Source organism: Heptranchias perlo, chromosome 4 (genome assembly GCF_035084215.1).
Source record: "Heptranchias perlo isolate sHepPer1 chromosome 4, sHepPer1.hap1, whole genome shotgun sequence".
Classification (NCBI taxonomy): Eukaryota; Metazoa; Chordata; class Chondrichthyes; order Hexanchiformes; family Hexanchidae; genus Heptranchias; species Heptranchias perlo.
In genome coordinates, this window is record NC_090328.1 from 84,168,219 (window position 1) to 84,191,915 (window position 23,697).

The window sequence follows — 23,697 nt, forward strand, 5'->3', positions numbered from 1 at the left end:
TTTTCTATGTTTCTATCACTGTTCTGCACCAAGCTGCTCTCCAGCAAAGTGGTAGGGGTGATGTGGCACTGGCCCGGGAAAGGGATGACGGCAAAAGGGGACATGGAAGTGGGAACTGCACTCAAAACGCTCCCATGTCTCACCGGTTGACCCCCCCCCCCCCCACCCCCACCCCCCTCAACCAGTACCCGACAAGTTGCCTCCTCTCCAGATGTCTGAGTCTGCCCCTGCACGGGTGTAGGTGAAGCAGTCTTTGTCGGGGCCCTCACGGGCTCCAACACGCAGAGTTTTAGGCCTAGGGCATCTCAGCAGTCGGGGCAGGGATTTGAGCAGCCTTCCACTACCTCCGCTGAAGTCACAGGGAATGCACCACATAGAAAGCATAAGTTAAAACAATTGTATTTCACCAAGGGTGTTTGAAGAAATGTTATGTTGTTCATTATTCTATTTTTTTAATATTGACACATTACATTTATTAATTATCACCACTACCACGTCTTGCCATTATTAACGCATAATGTCTAGTCACTCCTTCATTTGTTTCAACATGAATGCCAATAAATAACTGTACAGATTGAGCGAATATACAATGCGTTAATGTGTGGTTGACAGGCTGCTTTGTGCAAAGGCGGGGTGGGGGGGGGGGGGCTGCTGGTGATCATTGTCTCAGGCTGCCTGAGTATCTCAATTTCCTTATTTTGCAACTCTCATTGTGAGAACCTGTGAGATATGAGGGCCTCCTTGGCATCACAGGCAGCAACATGCGTGGATGGTCTGGCGATGAGTGCCCCATCTTCATTTTCCTCCTCCTCCTCCTCATCATCCTCTTCTTCAATGTTGCCACCAACAGAGGATGCTTGATGAGCGCCTTCATCCTCCTCCATCTGTAACCCTCTCTGCTGCCCTGTTGTGCAGGACGCAGCACACCGCGGTTCTTCTGGACACCGTCGCTGGCGATTACTGAAGGGCTCCTCTAGACTTACCCAGGCACCTGAAGCATATCTTCAACATGCCTATGGTTTGCTCAATGACACACCTGGTGGTCATGTGGCTCTGGTTGTATCGCTGTCACGACTCATTGGTACGATTCCTCACAGGTGTCATGAGCCACGTTTGCAGGGGGTATCCCTTGTCTCCGATAAGCCAGCTCTTAAGTCTGTCTCTTGTCTGGAAGATGTAAACAATCTTACAACACCAAGTTATAGTCCAACAATTTTATTTGAAAATCACAAGCTTTCGGAGGCTTCCTCCTTCGTCAGGTGAATGTCAGGAAATCCTTGAACCTTTCGCATTTATATTCAGAGAACAATACCTGGTGATTACAGATAATCATTCCAACTGCCCATTGTCAAGGCAATCAAAGTGTTCAGACAGAGAGGTGTTACCTACAGGACCACCGAAAATACAAACGGCCAGAACACAAAACAGAGAGAGGGAGAAACATCCGAAAGGAAGAGAAAGACAGAAAATGACCCGTTGAATTAAAAACAGATAACTTTTATTCGCTGGTGGGGTTACGTGTAGCGTGACATGAACCCAAGATCCCGGTTGAGGCCGTCCTCATGGGTGCGGAACTTGGCTATCAATTTCTGCTCGATGACAACGCAAAATCGTCGAGCAGAAATTGATAGCCAAGTTCCGCACCCATGAGGACGGCCTCAACTGGGATCTTGGGTTCATGTCACGCTACACGTAACCCCACCAGCGAATAAAAGTTATCTGTTTTTAATTCAACGGGTCATTTTCTGTCTTTCTCTTCCTTTCATATGTTTCTCCCTCTCTCTATCTGTTTTGTGTTCTGGCCGTTTGTATTTTCGGTGGTCCTGTAGGTAACACCTCTCTGTCTGAACACTTTGATTGCCTTGACAACGGGCAGTTGGAATGATTATCTGTAATCACCAGGTATTGTTCTCTGAATATAAATGCGAAAAGTTCAAGGATTTCCTGACAATCACCTGACGAAGGAGGAAGCCTCCCAAAGCTTGTGATTTTCAAATAAAATTGTTGGACTATAACTTGGTGTTGTAAGATTGTTTACATTTGTCAACCCCAGTCCATCACCGGCATCTCCACATCTTGTCTGGAAGAGGTATGGACTGTGCAAAATGAAGGAATCATGACAGCTGCCAGGGAATTTGGTGCACACATGCAGAAATCTCTAACTGTGGTCACACACCAGCTGTGTATTGATGGAGTGATAGCCCTTTCTTCAAGTTACATCGAATCTACTGCACAGAAACAGGCCATTCGACCCAATTGGTCTGTGCCAGTGTTCGTGCTCCAAGCGGGCCTCTTCCCACCCTACTTCATCTAACCCTTTCACCATATCTTTCTATTCCTTTCTCCCTCGTGTGCTTATCTAGCACATTCTACATTCTTACCACTCTTTGGGTAAAGAAGTTTCTCCTGAATTCCCTATTGGATTTGTTAGTGACTATCAACAAGTAGAAACGTTTTCTCTACGTCTACCCTATCAAAACCTTTCATCATCTGAAAGACCTCTATCAGGTCACCCCTCAGCCTTCTCTTTTGTAGAGAAAAGAGCCTCACCTGTTTAGTACTTCCTGATAAGTATATCCTCTCAGTTCTGGTATCATCCTTGTGAGTCTTTTTTGCACCTTCTCCAATGCCTCTATATTCTTTTTATAATACGGAGACCAGAACTGTGCACAATACTCCAAGTGTGGTCTAACCAAGGTTCTATACAGGTTTAACATAGCTTCTCTGCTTTTCAATTCTATCCCTCTAGAAATGAACCCCAGTGCTTGGTTTGCCTTTTTTATCACCTTATAAACCTGCATCATTACTGTTAGTGATTTGTGTATCTGTATCTCAAGATCCTTTTGCTCCTCTACCCCATTTAGACTCTTATTATCCAAGCAATATGTGGTCTCCTTATTCGTCCTACCAAAATGCACAACCTCACACTTATCTATATTGAAATTCATTTACCAATTACACACCTATTCTGCAAGATTATTAATGTCCTCTTGCATTTTGACGCATTCCTCCTTTGTATTAACTACACCCCCAATTTGGTGTGCACCACTTTCCACCTTTGCCAGTCTGGATAACTACCCTTAACACCTACTCTTTGTTTTCTGTTTTGTAGCCAGTTTGCTCTCCATTCTGCTACCTATCCCCTGACTCCACATGCTCTGACGTTAGTCATGAATCTGAGTCTAAATATTGGTACATTATCGAAGGCCTTTTGAAAATCTAAATATATTACATCTACTGCATTACCATTGTCTATTCTTTCTGTTACTTCTTCAAAGAATCCAATAAGGTTGGTCAAGCATGAGCTTTCCTTCTGAAATCCGTGCTGACTACTGTTTATTATATTTTTGTTTTCTAGATGTTTTTCTATTACATCTTTGATTACCACCGACATTAAGCTAACTGGTCTATAGTTTCCTGAACTTGTTCTATCTCTCCTTTTAAATATGGGAATCACATTAGCTGTCCACCAGTCCTCTGGCACTATTCCCTTTTGTAATGAATTTTTATATATATGTAATAGTGCCTCTGCTATCTCTTCCCTAACTTCTTTTAATATGCACGGATGCAATCCATCCAGACCAGAGGTTTTATCCTCTCTAAGTTTGATTAGTTTATCAATAATCTCCCTTCTTTCTATCTTAAATGCCTTCATATCTTTTTTTATCTCTTCTTCTAATGTCATGCCCACCATGTTAGTCTCCCTGGTAAATAATGAGGCAAAGTAACTATTCAATATTTCTGCCATTTCGCTGTCATTACCTGTGAGTTTATCTTGTGCATCCCTATCCTGCTTTTTCTATTGTTATTTATGTGTCTGTAAAATACTTTACTATTTCTTTTTATGTTCCTTGATAATTTAATCTCGTAGTTCCTCTTTGCTTTCCTAATTGTTTCTTTGACATCTTTCCTGACCTCTTCGTATTCCCGTTTGTCATCCTCTCCTTTATTGTCTATGTACTTAGAGAATGCCTTTATCTTTAGTTTCAATTTTACCCTTATCTCTTTATTCATCCATGGTGATTCATTATTTGCTTGTTTGTTCTTGTTTTTTAGAGGAATATATTTCTCCTGAGCTCTATTGATCACCATTTTAAATATTTCTCACTGCTATTCTACCTCTTTGTCTGTCAAATTTAATTTCCAGTTCACTTTACCCTTTTTCATTCTCATCCCCTCAAAATTAGCTTTTTTCCAATCTATTACTTTGGTCTTTGTCTTACTTATGTCTTTCTCAATCATTATTTTAAACCGTCTTATGTTACGATCACTATTGCCCAGATGTTCCCCTATGCTTACTTCTCTTCATAGTATCATTGCAGGTACAGCATAGGAGGAGGCCATTCGGCCCATTGTGCCTGTGCTGGCTCTTTGAAAGAGCTATCCAAATAGTCCCATTCCCCTGCTCTTTCCCCACAGCCCTGTATATTTTTTCCCTTCAAGTATTTATCTAATTCCCTTTTGAAAGTTACTATTGAATCTGCTTCCACCACGATTTCATGCCGTGCATTCCAGATCATTACAACTTGCAGCGTAAAAAAATGTTTCCTCATGTCGCCTCTGGTTCTTTTGCTGACCATCTTATCTGTTCTGGTTCATTTCCCATCACTAGATACAGCAGTGATTCCTCTCTTGTTGGGCTTCTCACATACTGGGTAAGAAAGGAGTTATGTACACACTGTAAAAAATCCATTCCCCTTTCCCTACCTCTTTTTGCCAGTTTATTTGGGGGTAGTTGACATCTCCTATGATAATTATTTGATGTTTTTACTCATTTAATAAATTTGCCTACATATTTCTTCCTCCATTTCCCCTCCACTATTAGGTGGTCTGCAGAATATACCTATTAACGTGATTATCCCTTCTTATCTTTTGTCTCAATCGATATAGACTATGTTTCTATCTTAATATTACTTATGTCCCTTTTTTCTATTGAAATTATGTTGTCTCTAATTAGTACAGTCACCCCACCTCTTCTTCCTTCCTTATCCTTTCTAAATACATGGGCGGTCAATTTGCACAAGGCCTGAAACCGGGCGCGGATATCGCGATCCGCGATTAACCCGCACCTGGTACTTGCATCGCAGACAGGATGAGACATTTGTCCAACCTCAGCACTTACCGGAAAGCAGCGTTCGAAACCAACGTTGCCACGAGGATTGAATGACATTCTCACTTTTCACCAGCAGGGGGAAGCCCCAATCTCTTAAAGGCAGGCTGTCTTTCTGACAGCCTGCCAAAATCTCTTAAAGGTAGCCAGTGCCTGTTATTTGCTAAAAGTCTGCAGTCTGCACGGAGTCCAAATGGAGTTCAGATACCGCACATGTAAAACAACATGTAGGTCCCGTCCCTATGTTTACAAACTGAAGAGTTATGTTAAAAAATTGAATAAAGGTTGCGCACTACAAAATCCCATATCCTTCAATCTGCATGCCAGACTGCACCAATCTGCCGATCTGAGTTTGTACCGGGGCCTGCGAGAGTGTGTGCACCAGAATTCTCTGCTGATGCACCAGAGGCCTTGATCAGAAGGAGGGGCACCCTATATCTGCAGGGTGGGGGGGGGGGGGTGGAAAAGAGGCCCTCCAGACATATACTCAAAAGGAAGTGGGAGGCAGCAGGGGATGCAGTCAATGCCAGGTGCATAGCACCATGAACATGGATTCAGTGCAGGAAGAATTTCAATGGTTTGACATGAGTGGTCAAGGTGAGTGAGGTCAACTGTCAAGTGGCATCACCTACCAATTGCAAGCCCTTGTCGCATCCACTGCTCCATGCACTACACCCCCCATCACCCACATACCAACAAACTCTTTCGATCATTCGCAACTCTGCCAATCAGAGGCTTTCTCTCACCCTTACACATTATCATTGTTTCAAGCCGCCCACCCGCAACTCACAGGCCACACATGCTAGTAGCTATTCAACCATGACAGGCACATCACCCAGATATACATCCCGCTTTCTTGCAGGAGAAGGTGGCGCATAACAGCAAGCAGCAAGTGGCAATGGCATTTTTTATCATTCGTTCATGGGATGTGGGCGTCGCTGGCGAGGTCGGCATTTATTGCCCATCCCTAATTGCCCTTGAGAAGGTGGTGGTGAGCCGCCTTCTTGAACCGTTGCAGTCTGTGTGGTGAAGGTTCTCCCACAGTGCTGTTAGGAAGAGAGTTCCAGGATTTTGACCCAGCAACGATGAAGGAACGGAGATATATTTCAAGTGGGGATGGTGTGTGACTTGGAGGGGAACGTGCAGGTGGGTGTTGTTCCCATGTGCCTGCTGCTCTTGTCCTTCTAAATGGTAGAGGTCGCGGGTTTGGGAGGAGCTGTCGAAGAAGCCTTGGCGAGTTGCTGCAGTGCATTCTGTGGATGGTACACACTGCAGCCACTGTGCGCCGGTGGTGAAGGGAGTGAATGTTTAGGGTGGTGGATGGGGTGCCAATCAAGCGGACTGCATTGTCCTGGATGGTGTCGAGCTTCTTGAGTGTTGTTGGAGCTGCACTCATCCAGGCAAGTGGAGAGTATTCCATCACACTCCTGACTTGTGCCTTGTAGATGGTGGAAAGGCTTTGGGGAGTCAGGAGGTGAGTCACTCGCCGCAGAATACCCAGCCTCTGACCTGCTCTTGTAGCCACAATATTTATATTGCTGGTCCAGTAAAGTTTCTGGTCAATGGTGACCCCCAGAATGTTGATGGTGGGGGATTCGGCGATGGTAAAACCGTTGAATGTCATGGGCAGGTGGTTAGACTCTCTCTTGTTGGAGATGGTCATTGCCTGGCACTTATCTGGCGCGAATGTTACTTTCCATTTATGTGCCCAAGCTTGGATGTTGTCCAGGTCTTGCTGCGTGCGGGCTCGGACTGCTTCATTATTTGAGGGGTTGCGAATGGAACTGAACACTGTGCAATCATCAGCAAACATCCCTATTTCTGACCTTATGATGGAGGGAAGGTCATTGATGAAGCAGCTGAAGATGGTTGGGCCTAGGACACTGCCCTGAGGAACTCCTGCAGCAATGCCCTGGGGCTGAGATGATTGGCCTCCAACAACCACTACCATCTTCCTTTGTGCTAGGTATGACTCCAGCCACTGGAGAGTTTTCCCCCTGATTCCCATTGACTTCAATTTTACGAGGGCTCCTTGGTGCCACACTCGGTCAAATGTTACCTTGATGTCAAGGGCAGTCACTCTCACCTCACCTCTGGAATTCAGCTCTTCTGTCCATGTTTGGACCAAGGCTGTACTGAGGTCTGGAGCCGAGTGGTCCTGGCGGAACCCAAACTGAGCATCGGTGAGCAGGTTATTGGTGAGTAAGTGCCGCTTGATAGCACTGTCGACGACACCTTCCATCACTTTGCTGATGATTGAGAGTAGACTGATGGGACGGTAATTGGCCAGATTGGATTTGTCCTGCTTTTTGTGGACAGGACATACCTGGGCAATTTTCCACATTGTCGGGTAGATGCCAGTGTTGTAGCTGTACTGGAACAGCTTGGCTAGAGGCGCAGCTAGTTCTGGAGCACAAGTCTTCAGCACTACAGCTGGGATGTTGTCGGGGCCCATAGCCCTTGCTGTATCCAGTGCACTCAGCTGTTTCTTGATATCATGTGGAGTGAATTGAATTGGCTGAAGACTGGCTTCTGCGATGGTGGGGATATCGGGAGGAGGCCGAGATGGATCATCCACCTGGCACTTCTGGCTGAAGATGGTTGCAAACGCTTCAGCCTTGTCTTTTGCACTCACGTGCTGGACTCCGCCATGATTGAGGATGGGGATGTTTACAGAGCCTCCTCCTCCCGTTAGTTGTTTAATTGTCCACCACCATTCACGACTGGATGTGGCAGGACTGCAGAGCTTTGATATGATCCATTGGTTGTGGAATCACTTAGCTCTGTCTATAGCATGTTGCTTCCACTGTTTAGCATGCATGTAGTCCTGAGTTGTAGCTTCACCAGGTTGGCACCTCATTTTTAGGTACGCCTGGTGCTGCTCCTGGCATGCTCTTCTACACTCCTCATTGAACAATGGTTGATCCTCTGGTTTGTTGGTAATGGTAGAGTGAGGAATATGCTGGGCCATGAGCTTACAGATTGTGCTGGAATACAATTCTGCTGCTGATGATGGCCCACAGCGCCTCATGGATGCCCAGTTTTGTGCTGCTAGATCTGTTCTGAATCTATCCCATTTAGCACGGTGGTGGTGCCACACAACACGTTGGATGGTGTCCTCAGTGCGAAGACGGGACTTCATCTCCACAAGGACCTTCGAGCCTGTTCCGCCATTCAATGAGATCATGGTGGACCTGTGACCTCACTCCATATACCCGCCTTAGCCCCATATCCCTTAATACCCTTGGTTCACAGAAATCTATCAATCTCAGATTTAACATTCACAGGTGAGCTGGCATCAACTGCCGTTTGCAGAAGAGCGTCCCAAACTTCTCCCACCCTTTGCGTATAGAAGCGTTTCCTAACTTCACTCCTGCACCTCCTGGCTCTAAATGTTAGGCTACGTCCCCTCGTTCAAGTATTCAAGTATAGGAGACCTCCAAAAATAGGTACAAATGCATCAGCAGCCAGAAGCAATAATCCAGCAACTAATTTGTAAATCCTGCATGGTCCCTTTAAATAGCGCTGATGGGAGGGGGGTCCTCCAGGCAGTCTAAAACATGTTCGGATGGTCGTGGTTAAAACAGTGCTTTGAGTGGAGCGTTAGGTCCCAAAATGGTGTGTGTATCACTTTAAATCAACGTTGCTCACTGATTGTACGCACTTTAATGGATGCCTGCGTTCGTTCTCTGTGCATGTGCTAAACCCTTTACCAAGTTTGCATCCGACGCACGTCACACTAGAAGCGTACATGCACATCCAAGACGCCATCTTGGATCACCGGGAAGTCGCGTCGCACTACAACAACGAGCGCTAGAAGGCCCAATTTAGCGCCCGTGGAGCCAGAAATTGCGCACAGTGGTGTGACATGGCTCTCAGCACATTCTGCAAAAAAAAAATGAATATACTTGCTGCGGGGTCCACGACGTCAACTTCCTGCAGCTTGAAGTTTTCTTAAATTGTGCGTTGTCAAATCAATGTAAATATGGGACAGACTGTGGGAATGGAAGTCACGCCCACAGAATCTGTCAGGACGTGAAGTCACGCCCACAAGCAGGCAAGTAGAAGTCATTCATTTAAAGTAAACTTCTGTATGTCAGTGTAAATAAAAATGTAACATTTTTTTAATAAAAAGCTGAGCAAATAATCGAATTTAATTAAAGAGACAGAGGTTAAAAGTAAAAAAAAAAGTAACTTTTTTAATTTAAATTTTTTTAAATGAAATGATCCAAAAATATTTCAATAAGAAGTAATATGACATTCCACATTTTTAAAATTTAATTTTTAGTTGTTTCGCAGTCATTAGGATTCACCGTGCTTTTAAAAAGTAGTGTGGACCTGGTACTTTTCAGCGTACCTTTTGGTGGCATAAGTATTTTCGTTCCAGCTGGGCAGATGGGTAAGTTTACGATTTTTCATTGATTTCCATGATTGTAGAGTACCGTGCCCCTTTAATTGGCAGCTGTCAAACAGCCGGTGAACCAAGAGCAGCAAATTCATGATTTCCAGGTTTTAGTGCACATTTGTGAACTTGCATCATCAATTCATCAGCGGAGTGAGAGAACGCCATTGAGGGATGGCGTCCCGAAGTGAGTAATTTCTGCCCCATTATATCCTGCAATATTTAACTGCCAGTCCTGTTCTTTATGTAGCCATGTTTCAGTTATCCCTACTACATCTGACTCCTTGTTACGAACTGTTGCCTTCAGTTCCCCCATTTTGTTTCGGATGCTGTGCACATTTCTGTACAGGCAATTTAATTTGTTTTTAATAATTGTTCCCCTCACTTTATTTTTAACAGTCATTTCTTACTTACCCCTATTTCTTTTATCTTCAGACTTGTTGGGACAGAAATCGCTTGCGAAATAACTGTGAACTCAATTGCACTCACCGTTGTTAGTGGTGAAATGGAGGAGCAAGTTCCGGCATTCGCACATGTGCAGTGAAACGCGGAAATCCGGAACTTGCTCCTGCTGGTTAGCGGCAATATGACAGCTTTGAATTAAAGGGATATCGCCGGCTGTAATCAGAGAAATCATTGAAAAAGTGCAAACTTGCTTATTTGCCCAGCTGGAAAGTAACTAATATCACCCACAAAACAGGTACGCTTAAAAATGCCAGGTCAAAACTAAGTTTTAACAGTCTTAAGTCTTAATGACTGCCAAACAACTAAAAATTAACTTTTAAAAATATGGAATCTCATTACTCCTTATTTTAATATTTTTTGGTCATAAAAAAAATGTTAAAATTTAAATTTATTTTTTACTTTTCCCTTCTGTCTTTTTCATTTATTCAATTATTTCTTACCCTCTTTTTTTTCCACTCTCTATAACTGTTTTTACATTGATTTTAATGTTGTACCTTTCACTTCCTGCTTTAACGTTCCAGCTTGCAGAGAGAGTTAACGTTGTTTGTCAAAAATGCTGCGATCTGATTGATCGATGGGAGAGTGTGATCCTCTCGCTTCTCCCAGGGTCCTAGTTTCGCTTGAACTGACGCTGGGCTCTTCTCCGCTTCCTATTCGAGGAAGTGCCCGAAGAAAAGATCGCGGTAAGTTAGTGGGCTAGTATAAATCTATGGAGCGGCGAGCACTATTGGTTCGCAGTTCCGAGCAACTTCTACCCCATATTATTTTCACTAGATCCCTCCCCCCGGTCTTACTAGTTTAAAGTCCTATCCCCAGCTCTATTTATCCTTTCTGCTAGGACACTGGTCCCATTCTGGTTCAGGTGGAGCCTGTCGCAGGGGTACAGCTCCTTCCTATCCCAGTACTGGTGCCAGTGTCCCATGTCATGGGTACGGTAACATAGTCGTTGTGTTACTGGGCTAATAATCCAGAGGCCCGGACTAATATTCTACAAGTCATGAGTTCAAATCCCGCCATGGCAGCTGGGGAATTTAAATTCAATTAATTGAATAAAAAAAACTAGTATCAGTAATGGTGGCCATGAAACTATCAGATTGTTGTAAAAACCCATCTGGTTCACTAATGCCCATTAGGGAAGGAACCTGCTGTCCTTACCCAGTTTGGCCTATATGTGACTCCAGACCCACAGCAATGTGGTTGATTCTTAATCGCCCTCTGAAATGGCTCATCACCACCTTCTCAAGGGCAATTAGGGATGGGCAATAAATGCTGGCCCTGCCAGCAATGCCCACATCCCATGAACAAATGAAAAAAATGGAACCCATCCTTTGCACACCAGTCCTTCAGACATGCATTAATCTGCCTATCCATATGTAAATTAGCACATGGCTTGGGTAGTAATCCTGAGATTACTACCTGTGAGGTCCTTTTTAAAAAATGTTGTTCCTAATTTTTGATATTCCCTTAGCAGGACCTCCTCCCTTTTCTTCCCTAAGTCACTGGTCCCAACATGGACCACGACAACTGCTTTTGCAGATAGCCCTCTAAAAAATATCTTCAGAAACACACTGCTTTTAACTGGTGAGTCAACTCCCAGCCACAATAATTATCACCTAGTCAGGGACCCACTTACAGCTAATTGACTGTTAACTGCCACTGACTTGCAATTTTTTAAAGTTAGAAATCCAAGTTAGATTTCAGTTTGATAACAACACACTTTCTATACTACTCACCCACTACTTACCAGTGAATTCCCACTCTCACCAAATTCCCGTCATCACTCTGTTTAGAAAGTCACTCCATTTAGTAGATTCACCCAACCCTCACCCAGCTCTGTGCTTAGAGCTCTGAAAGCTTTTGGTTTATGAAGACTCCTGGTTCATGTGGTGGTTCTCAGATTGCCACATGTGTGCAATCAATTGCGCTCTGCACCCGTGGCAAGCCAGCCAGAGAGGTGAAACCACTGCCCGCTCATTCTGGCTGATGTCGTTGCAGGGTAAGTTCACGTAATCGGACGCTCTGGCAAACAACCCATCCATCACCTGCCTTACGTGCAGATGATTGAGAGACCCTGGAGATGTGTCCGGTTTCGCCCTGGAAGGACCCACAGGAGAAGAAATTGAGGGCAGTCGTTACTTTTACTGCGACGGGCAAGCGTGGCCACCATGTCCAGTGGGGAGCAGCTCTTCCTCAAGGAGGCTGCAGATATCTGCGACCACCTGCCGACTCAATCTGAGCCTGCATAGGCACTACTTCTCGGGGAGATCCAGGAAGCTCAGCCTCTGCCAGTATACCCCTCTCACATGCGCAGTGTCTCCTGCGACGTCGGCCCCTCTGTTGATCCCCTCTCTGCTGTTCTTCAGGTCCTTGTTGCGCACCTCTGTCTTGTGCACCAGCAGATCCCAACACAGCATGATGTGGCTGACGTGGATGTTCATTTTCCTCCTCCTCAGATGTCCTCTGGAACACATCCATTGTGCCCCCATCCTGATCTTGTCAGTTTAAGAGGCTCCAAAGTCTTCCTAAAGCTGTCTCAACAAAGAACTCTCAGTCTCAACAAAGAACTCTCAGTCTCAATACTAGAAGAACTCTCAGCCAAACGTTTGCCTGAGAGAACGGAGAGACCAGCTGCAATGCTTCAGCTTTTATTCAGATGTGTCAATCACAGGTTTAAAGGGCCAAATCAACTTCTGCATGAATCTCGCCTCTGTTTCACTGGCATGATTTGAGAAGCCATGGGAAACCCGTGCAATTGAGGTTGAATTCGTTTCAGACTTAGAATCCACAAAAAATTAATTACCTCAACTATTTCAATGAGGTAAATAGCCCCTTTAACAATCCACCCACCTGCAGTAGGTGGAAACGGGACTTCTGGGTTTCGGATGCGCGCGCGTCCAAACGCGCCTGGGTTAAACCTGGATGTTTGGAGCTGGGTTGTGATCGTGCTTCAAAATGATGCTACTTTAACCTCCCACCCGCCCATTCTTTGGGGTTAAAATTACCCTCAGTGTGTCACCTCACAGCACATACACATTTTCTTGCTGAATCAGAGGCAGCAATGCTGCTGATAGGCCCGTAAGCTTTCGTCTGTCTACTCTTCAAGTTAAAGAAATTGATGTGGAGTCAAATGCTCGAGGGAGGAAGGGGGGATGGGAACAGGGAAGATCTGAATGTAATATCATTTTTAAAGACTAGGGCCTGGAAATTCCATAGGGTTTCCCGGTCTTATGCTGTACCTTTACTGCACGACCGATGGAATAGAAACATAGAAAATAGAAGCAGGAGTAGGCCATTTGCCCCTTCAAGACTGCTCTGCCATTCAATATGATAATGGCTAATTCTCTAACTCAATACCATATTCCCACTCTCTCCCCATACCCCTTGATGCCTTTTGTGTCTCGAAATCTATCTAGCTCCTTCTTAAATATATACAGTGACTTGGCCTCCACAGCCTTCTGTGGTAGAGAATTCCACAGGTTCACCACCCTCTGAGTGAAGAAATTTCTCCTCATCTCAGTCCTAAATGTCCTACCCCGTATCCTGAGACTGTGACCCCTCGTTCTGGACCCCTCAGCCAGGGGAAACAGCCTCCCTGTATCCAGTCTGTCTAGGCCTGTCAGAATTTTATATGTTTCAATGAGATCCCCATTCTTTTAAACTCGAGTGAATACCGACCGAGACGACCCAATCTCTCCTTATACAACAGTCCTGCCATCCCAGGATCTCCCGGAAAAAAAGCCGCAACCGGTTATTTTCCTGGGAATTTTCGGTGATCTTTAAGCGGAGCAATATGGGAGAACCCTTGTGAAATTTCAGTGCCGAGCAATTTAAGAGAAGAGAATGCTCCCGCATTTGGAATGGCACAAAAATATAGGGGCATATTTTCGTTTTTACAGCTCCCAGCCCAGAGCTTTACTTTTGTGCATTGAAAGCATATATCAGGAATTTTGGGTGCACCATCCAACTTTTCTGTCCATTAAAATGAATGGATAAAAAGTCATCAAATTTTTTTGACTGCGCACAAAGTACAAGGAAAGCACAGTAGGTAAAAGTTAACCTGACTATTCTAGCACGGCAGCCAGATGATACAAACCCATCAGTTTAAATGAAGCTTTTATTGATTGACCCAGGGTCTGTTCTCCTGGATAATTGCTGAGTAACCCGCCCTGGAACCTGAGTTAGTGGGGCAATAATATTGTGAGCATTAGTGTGAATGAAATGGCTCAGTCACCTCAAGGTGAACATAAGGCTCTCATAAAATACAATATAATTGATAGTAACAGTAACAGCTATAAATACAATCCATACACTTCTTGCTTTGAACTTGATTTCAGCTGCTGTGTAATTTATCTGAAGGCATGTTTACAACAATTATTGTCATATTTTGCTTTTAAATGTAAGTTTTTCACTACGATTAGCCACATGAAGAGAATTCCCTTTGGTAGGAGTAGAGTTATAATACCCTTTTACAAGAGTAGGTTTCTGAAGAGGTTGGATCATCTTGAAAAAGCATTTGCATTGGATGGGGCCAATTTTGGGGACATCCAACATGTGGCTGCTATAGCAATCTGCTGTAAAATTCCTAATAAATTTGTTTGGATACCTTTTCGAAACATTATTACTACTGAAATTATGGTGAATGCTATGGTTGTCATTTTGTTGAACGTGGCTGAATTGGCCTTACTTTTACAGCTGTCAGTTTCTGTCATACAAGGAGATACAACATGTGAACATTTTTTTTAAAGTTGATTTTTTTTTAACACTTGACAATCCATAGTACTAAAAGGATTTAACTGGATTTAAATCCACATGTGTTATTTGTGATTTATGATCATTGTAAAATGTTTTCCGTTTGTCAAATCAGTAAGTGTGCTGTAGCTGATCTGCATTGGCCTTTGTGTCTTTTGGTTTGATTTTAGGCCTTGAAAGTTCATGTGAATGAAGAATTATTTGACTTGTCTTATTATGTGTGATTTAAAATCCCAGATTGGCAAAGATTTTAGTGTGTTTCACAGATAAAGTTGAACTGGCTTGACACATATAACGGGTGATTTTCTAATCTTGTGCTACTGGTGAGGTGTTTTACTCACTGGGAATGTATATCAAAAATTCAGGTGTGTGCCTCATGTGGTTTGTGACCATTTAAATTAATGATTGGAAAATCATGCGCAGTCTGTGCCTCAATTTCTGATTTGCACTTCTGATGGGTGAGCCTCCTGTTGGAAGCATTAAAGTTGAAAAATGACCCCTATAAAATCTGGCCTTGTACCAGACTGAGGTTTTCTTTTTGATGTAATACTTTCAAAAGTTATTGTTGTTTTTCAAAACTTTACATCCTTTTACAAGTCTTCACATAATTGCTTTAAGCCCTCATACATTTTGTGATGCTTGCAGATCGTACATTGTTACAATGGTATTGAGCTTGTTGACATTGTTGTGTACACTTGGTTGGCATTACGCAATGAGGAAGATGGAACAATTGGTTTGTTGGTGAGCAGAGTTTTTATGGATCTGTCCATGTTGTGTAGGGGTGATGCTTTATTGGTCGGCTGCCTTTTGTGAGGTTTCAACCAGGGCAGTCTCTCTTTCTCATGCTAGCCAACAACCTGGCGGAGCAGGATCGAGGGGCTGAATGGTCTACTCCTGTTCCAATGTTCATAACCCTTTTCTGGGTGAATGCTGAGGCTCATGGGGCAGGGGAGGAGAATATGCTGACTCGAGGAAAGCAGCTGTGAGTGGCTGGCATTTCTCCAGTTTAAACTGGAGGTTGTCAATTCGTCCTTTTCGACTGGCCGATATCCTACAAGCTTTTGATACCTATGTTTGTTGTGAATGTGGGGAAGGAAAGGTAAAGGAAATGCACCTTCTTGTTGAAACTAGTGAGAACTGTGTTTGTCTTTGCATCATGAGCCTGACTCTACACTGGGGAAGCCCAGCAGCAATGAGACTGGGTCTGGTAGACTTTGAAGTTGCTTATGATCCCTGTGACATCCTGAATTGTTTTCAGAATGGCTAAATGTGAGATTCCAATCAAAATACATGTGAACAACTTTCCACTAGAATTTCAAAGTGCACAACCCCATTTCTTTATTTCAATGACATTCATTACAATATGGGTTCTTAAAATTATTTTTGAAAAAGTCCATTACATTTTAAGGCATCAAAACCTAAGTTCAAGGGGGAAAAGAAAACTATGGCTCTGTCATTGTTATTGGGCTTTTACGAGAGCAGTCTGCAAAGGTACCAATGGATGATGCATGAATAAAACCTAGCTTTTTCTTTTGATTTCATTTTAAAATTTAAAACTTCAACATCTTAGAAACCGGAAGGACTGTGTTAAAAAAACAATGGCCCCAATATTTACGAGGAGGCAGGGAGGGAGCGGGAGCGCGTGTCTTCGGCCGGGAAACCTGGAAATCCTGAGGTCCTGCCGATTTAACAGCTGAGGGAAGCACTCCTGCTCCTGCACTGTTGGAAAAGCACTTACCTGCTGGATCTGGAAGCTCTTGCCTCACTTCAGCTGCTGGGTTTCCCAAACCCTGGGAAACCCAGCCCTCAGCCGTTAAATTCAAATGGTTCCTAAAATCTGAGGAACGGAGCCTCACTGACCTGCTTCTTGAGAGTGGGTTACTCGGACGCCCCCAAACCCGTCGCGGTTAAACCGGAAGTAGGGGGCTGGGGTCAGGTTTCACATATTTACCGATTTAATCACCCTGACCCTCTCCCACCTGTCATGATGGAGTTAAAATTCCCCCAATATGTCCAATATTTAAATAAGTGCTCTCCCACCTTAAAATCAGCCTTTCGTTAAAGTTGGAAATTTTTTCTAGCTTGAGACTCAGAAGGATGTGTAATTGTTTGCCTCAAGATTAAACAACTGCAATTGCAGTTTCTATTTTTCTTAATTGTTAACACTTTAAAACTAAGAAATGGTGGAACAGTAATTTTATATGTATATGTTAAATGATTACATTGAAGTTTCAAAGACGTGTACAATCGACTTTTTGTAACACTTAACGTATCTAGTCTTTGTTGAAGCAGTTGTACATACCTGACATGTGCCGTTAGCACAGATGTCTGCTTCATGTGGGCCACATGGCGTTCCATCAAGCACTTTCTCTGAGATCAGCATAGGTTGATCTTTCCCCAGAGGAGAGCAAAACAGTGCACAGGGCTTCTCTGAACAGGAAATCAAACAATATGAAACACATCATACATTAGTCTAGTTTATATTTTACAATCAAACCTTATGTGTAGAAATATTTCTTGATCATTCAACTTGACAGTTCTTGTACTGGTTTCAATTGAATTCCCAATATACACTATATACCTTTATCTAACTATACATGTACTTTCTATAAAATTCTAAAAATTGAAAGGAAGGAACATAATGGAAATTTTAAAATCTAAGAGATAAAGTGATTATTTTCTCCCCACTATAGATATCAGCACACTTTCCACATAATACTGTAGTGGTAGCATTTCCAGAAAAAAAGTAAATATATTTTAAATTCCTGTGTACTGCAATCTGTGGTATTGAGATTGCACCACTAAATATTAGTAATGAATGCAATAACATGGCCGTCTGCTATTTGAACAAAGGTGGTAATCTGTTTAAAATAAATTGGTTAATGTTTCACAATTAACATTTAAAATAAATGGGTTACCACCTTTATTAAAATAGCAGGCATCAGTATTTCAGACGAATATGTTACTGTTTACAATGCCAATATTGCACAATAATTTCAACATTGTGTATTTGTTCAGGAAAAACTTTAACAAAATGGATCAAATTTGGTGTTCATATGACCCAATTTTGAGTCTAAAATGTGCAGAAACATGTAATACCAACCTAGAGAGCTCGATGGTCTCTGGGGCTGAGGGCACCCAGATATTAAGAAATGGTAGAAAATTAATTCTGACTGTGAACTAGATTGTGTTAAAATAAAATTGATGGTACTGGTGTCAAATCAGAAATTAAGACAAATTCAACTCAGACCTATTCCATATGTGCATTATAAACAAAGCTATGGAGCGCCTGAGGTAAGGAGCGGACTTGTTCGGAGTCGGGGGCAGTGCGTCGGAGCGCCGGACTAAATAAAGAGCGAGGCCCGGGGAGTAGGCCTCAATCGGAGCGGACCTGTTGGGAGTCGGGGGCAGTGTGTCGGAGCGCCGGACTAAATAAAGAGCGAGGCCCGGGGAGTAGGCCTCAATCGGAGCGGACCTGTTGGGAGTCGGGGGCAGTGTGTCGGAGCGCCGGATCAGCGATAAAGAGCGAGGCCCGGGGAGTAGGCCTCAATCGGAGCGGACCTGTTGGGAGTCGGGGGCAGTGTGTCGGAGCGCCTGAGGTTCGGAGTCGGGGGCGGTGTGTCGGAGCGCCTGAGGTTCGGAGTCGGGGGCAGTGCGTCGGAGCGCCTGAGGTTCGGAGTCGGGGGCAGTGTGTCGGAGTCGGGGGCGGTGTGTCGGAGTCGGGGGCGGTGTGTCGGAGTCGGGGGCGGTGTGTCGGAGCGCCGGATCAGCGATAAAGAGTTCAGGGCTTCAAGGAGCGAGGTAAGACAATCAAAAGTGACGTCAGCACAAGGGGAGGGGCTGATTGGCTGCTAGCTAGTGAGGGTTTCTTTTACCGTCTTTTTTTTAAGTCTTTAGTTTATTTCAGCTGCTGGAGGCACAAAGTCACAGCCAACAGGTAAGTGATTGGCTGGTGACTGGTAAGTAGTTTTTCTTTCCTTTTTTTTTCTTGACATTGTAGTTGTTGTTAAGCTAACTTAAGGGTTAAGTCATGGCAGGAGATCCCAGACCCGTGTCATGTTCCTCTTGTGGGATGTGGGAATTCAGGGATCCTTCCTGTGTCCCTGGTTCCTTCACCTGCGGGAAGTGTGTCCAGCTGCAGCTACTGTTTGACCGCTTGATGGCTCTGGAGCTGCGGATGGACTCACTTTGGAGCATCCGCGATGCTAAGGAAGTCGTGGATAGCACATTCAGTGAGTTGGTCACACCACAGATAAAAATTACTGAGGGAGATAGTGAATGGGTGACCAACAGACAGAGGAAGAGTAGGAAGGCAGTGCAGGGGTCCCCTGCGGTCATCTCCCTCCAAAACAGGTATACCGTTTTGGATGCTGTTGGGGGAGATGGCTCACCAGGGGAAGGTGACAGCGGCCAGGTTCATGGCACTGTGGCTGGCTCTGCTGCACAGGAGGGCAGGAAAAAGAGTAGACCTCCTCAGAAGACTAACACGGGACGCAACCAACAGAGTACCCTTCGTCGTCCAGTACTTCCCCGGAGCGGAGAAACTACGCCATGTTCTCTGCAGCCTTCAACATGTCATCAATGATGACGAACACCTCGCTATGGCCATCCCCACACCTCCACTACTCGCCTTTAAACAGCCACCCAACCTCAAACAAACCATTGTTCGCAGCAAATTACCCAGCCTTCAGGAGAACAGCGTCCACGACACCACACAACCCTGCCACGGTAACCTCTGCAAGACATGCCAGATCATCGACACAGATACCACCATCACACGAGAGGACACCACCCACCAGGTGCACGGTTCATACTCCTGTGACTCGGCCAACGTTGTCTACCTCATACGTTGCAGGAAAGGATGCCCCAGAGCATGGTACATTGGCGAGACCATGCAGACGCTGCGACAACGGATGAACGGACACCGCGCAACAATCGCCAAACAGGAGGGTTCTCTCCCTGTCGGGGAACACTTCAGCAGTCATGGACATTCAGCCACCGACCTTCGGGTAAACATACTCCAAGGCGGCCTTCGAGACACACGACAATGCAAAATCGTCGAGCAGAAATTGATAGCCAAGTTCCGCACCCATGAGGATGGCCTCAACCGGGATCTTGGGTTCATGTCACGCTACACGTAACCCCACCAGCGAACAAATGTTATCTGTTTTTAATATAACGGGTCATTTTCTGTCTTTCTCTTCCTTCCGGATGTTTCTATGTTTCTGCCTCTCTCTCTCTGTTTTTTTTTGGTTGTTTGTATATTCGGTGGCCTTGTAGGTAACACCTCTCTGTCTGCACACTGTGATTGCCTTGGCAACGGGCAGTTGGAAAGACTATCTGTAATCACCAGGTATTGTTCTGTGATTTATAAATGCGAAGGGTTCGAGGATTTCATTTCCACATTCACCTGAGGAAGGAGGAAGCCTCCGAAAGCTTGTGAATTTCAAATAAAATTGTTGGACTATAACTTGGTGTTGTAAAATTGTTTACAATTGTCAACCCCAGTCCATCACCGGCATCTCCACATCATAACATCCATACAGGCATTGCTTTCCAGCAAGAGTCACTGGATACTGGTCGGGAGTGCAAACCCTGGCTAATTTTTCTCCTCACTGGCCCAGGATACTGAGGCCAATGTAGTACTCGCCTGCCAGTCCAGCTGAGATTGGCTGGCTTCACACAGACTGGAATCAAAGTTGGGATCTTCAGTTCTATATGGTTTAGTACTGCACTTGGTAGTGGCTTACCTTGTAGGCAACTGGGCTAGCACACTACAAATCTATATGATGTAATGAATATTGCATCCTAACTCGTACATCCTTCAAATAGTACTAGCAGATTAATATGCATTGAAACCGTCCACATGCAGTAAGGAGACTAGAGGAAAGATCGTCCATGAATCCTGTGAGGGGACGGAAATATGTCTGGGCAGAACCTCTGCCACCATTTTGAACAGCTGTAACTTCTCAAGTCTCTCTTGATAACTGTAGCCCATTGTTGTCGCCCAGTTCTTTGTGGGTGCAGGTTCATAACGTAAATTGCCCCTAATTTGGCTAAAATTCTACACCTGATTCTTTGTCGTCACATTTTGCATTGTGTGCTCCTAGTGCACATTGGGGACTTCCTCAGGTTGTCTGCTCTCCCCTCATTTGAGTGTAACTGATGCATTCCCAGAATGATCTGAGTCATGCACTGGACACACAGAGGACAGGATTTCCTGGCAGGGGCAGAAATGTTCTTAAATGGCACATGCGCTTCCTGTTGGTGGAAAAGTTTGAAATTGTGCATTTTCTGATGAGGCAGGAGAGTGCTAATGTCTAGCAGGCAGTAGGGCAGCCCATGTCAAGAAAAGTCTTTTCAATGGTGGGGTCCAGCAGTAAAGTTGAAACCAAACAAAAGACAACAAATAAATATCCTATCCAAAGAAACTAGGAACAGTGTGATGCCAAAAACCCCAAAACGAAAAAGAAAATAAGATCAAATCTCATTGAAAAGGAAAACTGGACGAGTTTTATTCTGGTTGGTGTGTGCCTGCAGAAGTTGCCTTTGCTCCAACCTTTAATGGTGCATATTGCTGGCCCAGCACCAAGCAACTCATCGAAATGTGGGGGGCAGCAAGAACATTCTCCTGATACACCTTAAATTAATGCTGAGATGAAGCTTGCGCCATGGAGCAGTACAAGCTTCCTGTGACCATGACACAAGCCCATTGGAAAGCCTGGCGCAAACACAAATAAAATGCACTGAGGGAATTTTAAAACCCCCCAACCCCCCCACGATGGGCAGGAGAGGGTCGGGGGTTAAAAATTAAAAATCGCTTCAAGCGACCCCAACTTGACGCATATGCGCCTGACGCCATTTTTACGGCGGCGGGTTGCATGGCGTTTCTGTGTCCCACAGTGCAGTCGGGAGCCTGATTTAAATTTAACGCTGGCCGGCTGGGTTTTCCAAGGCTCGGGAAACCCAGCAGCTAAATGGAGACGGGAGCAGCCGGGTCAAGCAGATAAATGCTTTTTATAGCACTTCTAATGAGCCAGGAGGAGCAGGAGAGCTCTCCTCGGCCCCTCAAGCAAACCTTCTGTTGATCGCGGCCTCTCCTCGCTGCCGTGCTCCAACAACCCCACACCATGCCCCGATCTTTGCCTCCCTCCTCGCTGCCGTGCTCCAACAACCCCACACCATGCTCGGACCTTTGCCTCCCTCCTCACTGCCGTGCTCCAACACCCCCCCCACCATGCTCGGACCTTTGCCTCCCTCCCTCTCTCCTTGCTGCTGTGTTCAGACAGCCCCTCCGCAACCCCCCACCCCCAACCATGCCCCGATCTTTTCCGATTGCCGGGGACTGTCCTCAATGGTCCCCGGCTGCGGCCTTCTACCGCTGGCTTTCCCGCCCGGCAGCCGGCCAGCCTGTCAATCTGGCCAGCTGGGAAACAGAATAAAAAATGATAATGAGGTCCTGCCGTTAAATTCGGCAGGACCTCTGCGTTCCCGCAACTGCACTCTGCCACTCCCTCCCCGCCTCCCCGTAAATATTGGGGCCACTGATTCTGATCCGGGTTTTACGATCCTTCTGCACCCAGCGTCCACTTGCACCGCCTGTGCATGGGAGCAGAATTTCAGCCCCTAAATTGGTAATCATTCTGAAAAGACATAAGGATGGTTGATGTGGAAAACAGAAATTAATCTTGGTACAGCGCTGTGCTTTTCTCAGGTTAAATACTTGTATTTGTACAGCACCTAATCTTTCAAAAATATCTCCAGTTGCTTCATGTACAATGAAGTTTAATGACTATTTTTACATAAATAGAGCAACCATTTTGCACATAGCAAGATTCCACAAATAGCAATGAGATAAGTGGCCAAGTTGGCACAATTAACACACATTGTTGGGGTTTGACACTTCTTCTAACCAATTTTATATCTGATTTGAAAGGCTTGATGCTGATACTGAGTGCAAAAAGTGGGAAAATTTTTAATTTCTCCAGTATTGACATATATCACCTTGATCAGCAAAATAGTACAGAGAGAAAAGCTTTGCTCACAATACATTTTCCATGTAGGAATCAAACATTTCAAAAACAAAAATAAGAATGCACAATGAATGTAATTAAAAGCTAACTCTCTTTCAGAGTTGGTTTACAACAAGAGTGCATCAACTTTTTTTGAGATCTCTAGTTACTTTCACCGTTACAACCTAAATAAAACCTTAATCAGGAGAAAGAAAAGCTCTGACAAACACAAAGTTTGCTATTGTGTTTTTCTCAGATTTCTTTAAAAAAACTAAATCTTCTGTTGCACGAAAGAATATTGACACTGAAATGAAATATTCTTGTATTTGGATCTGTGCTAATTTCAGTAATTAGAAACCAGATTACTCGCCTTTCTCTTTTTCGATCACAATACCAATTCAGAAATTTGGGAAAATTCATCTTTCATACCAGTTTATATTTCTTCATGCATACATATATTGCTCCAAAGTATAATTAGTTTAGATTTTAAAAGACTTTAAAATTAATTGATGGTTACAATATGGTTTTCATGTAATTGTGAAACATGGAAAAATCTCAAGGAATATTTGGAGACCTGTTAGGCTCAAAGGCACTTGAGAAGTTTTCTTGAGGAAACCGCTCATATTTATTGAGCTGTTAATGCTCTATATTCTGAACTCCTGCTTTCTAGCTTACAGCCAATGATGTTAACACACCCAATTATTGAAGAGCTTGAATAATCATGTTTAAGCACCAGAACAAGCCTGGAATGAGATCCTTGACCCCTGAAAGTTTCTAGACAGTAATACAGGTTAGAAGATGGTATCTATATTTTAGAATTGTAGAAAGGCCAGATTTTCAAAGCAAGAGAGAGCCCTAACTGGACTAAAGGATACAGCCAGGAGGTCTGCAATATTTGGAACTGGCTTTAATCACCGAAATCCATGTACCAAGAGGGGGGCATTACAGGAGGTTTCTTG

General features: G+C 44.3%; 1 protein-coding gene across 1 annotated transcript in view; it reads right to left on the reverse strand.

The window, feature by feature from the left end:
• Nucleotides 1-23,697, reverse strand: part of LOC137321076 (A disintegrin and metalloproteinase with thrombospondin motifs 19-like) — a 464,190-nt gene that overhangs the window by 141,333 nt on the left and 299,160 nt on the right. The window contains exon 14 of the mRNA XM_067983256.1: nt 17,029-17,156. Coding sequence (XP_067839357.1) covers nt 17,029-17,156 — 128 coding nt within the window. The remainder of the gene's footprint in view (nt 1-17,028; nt 17,157-23,697) is intronic.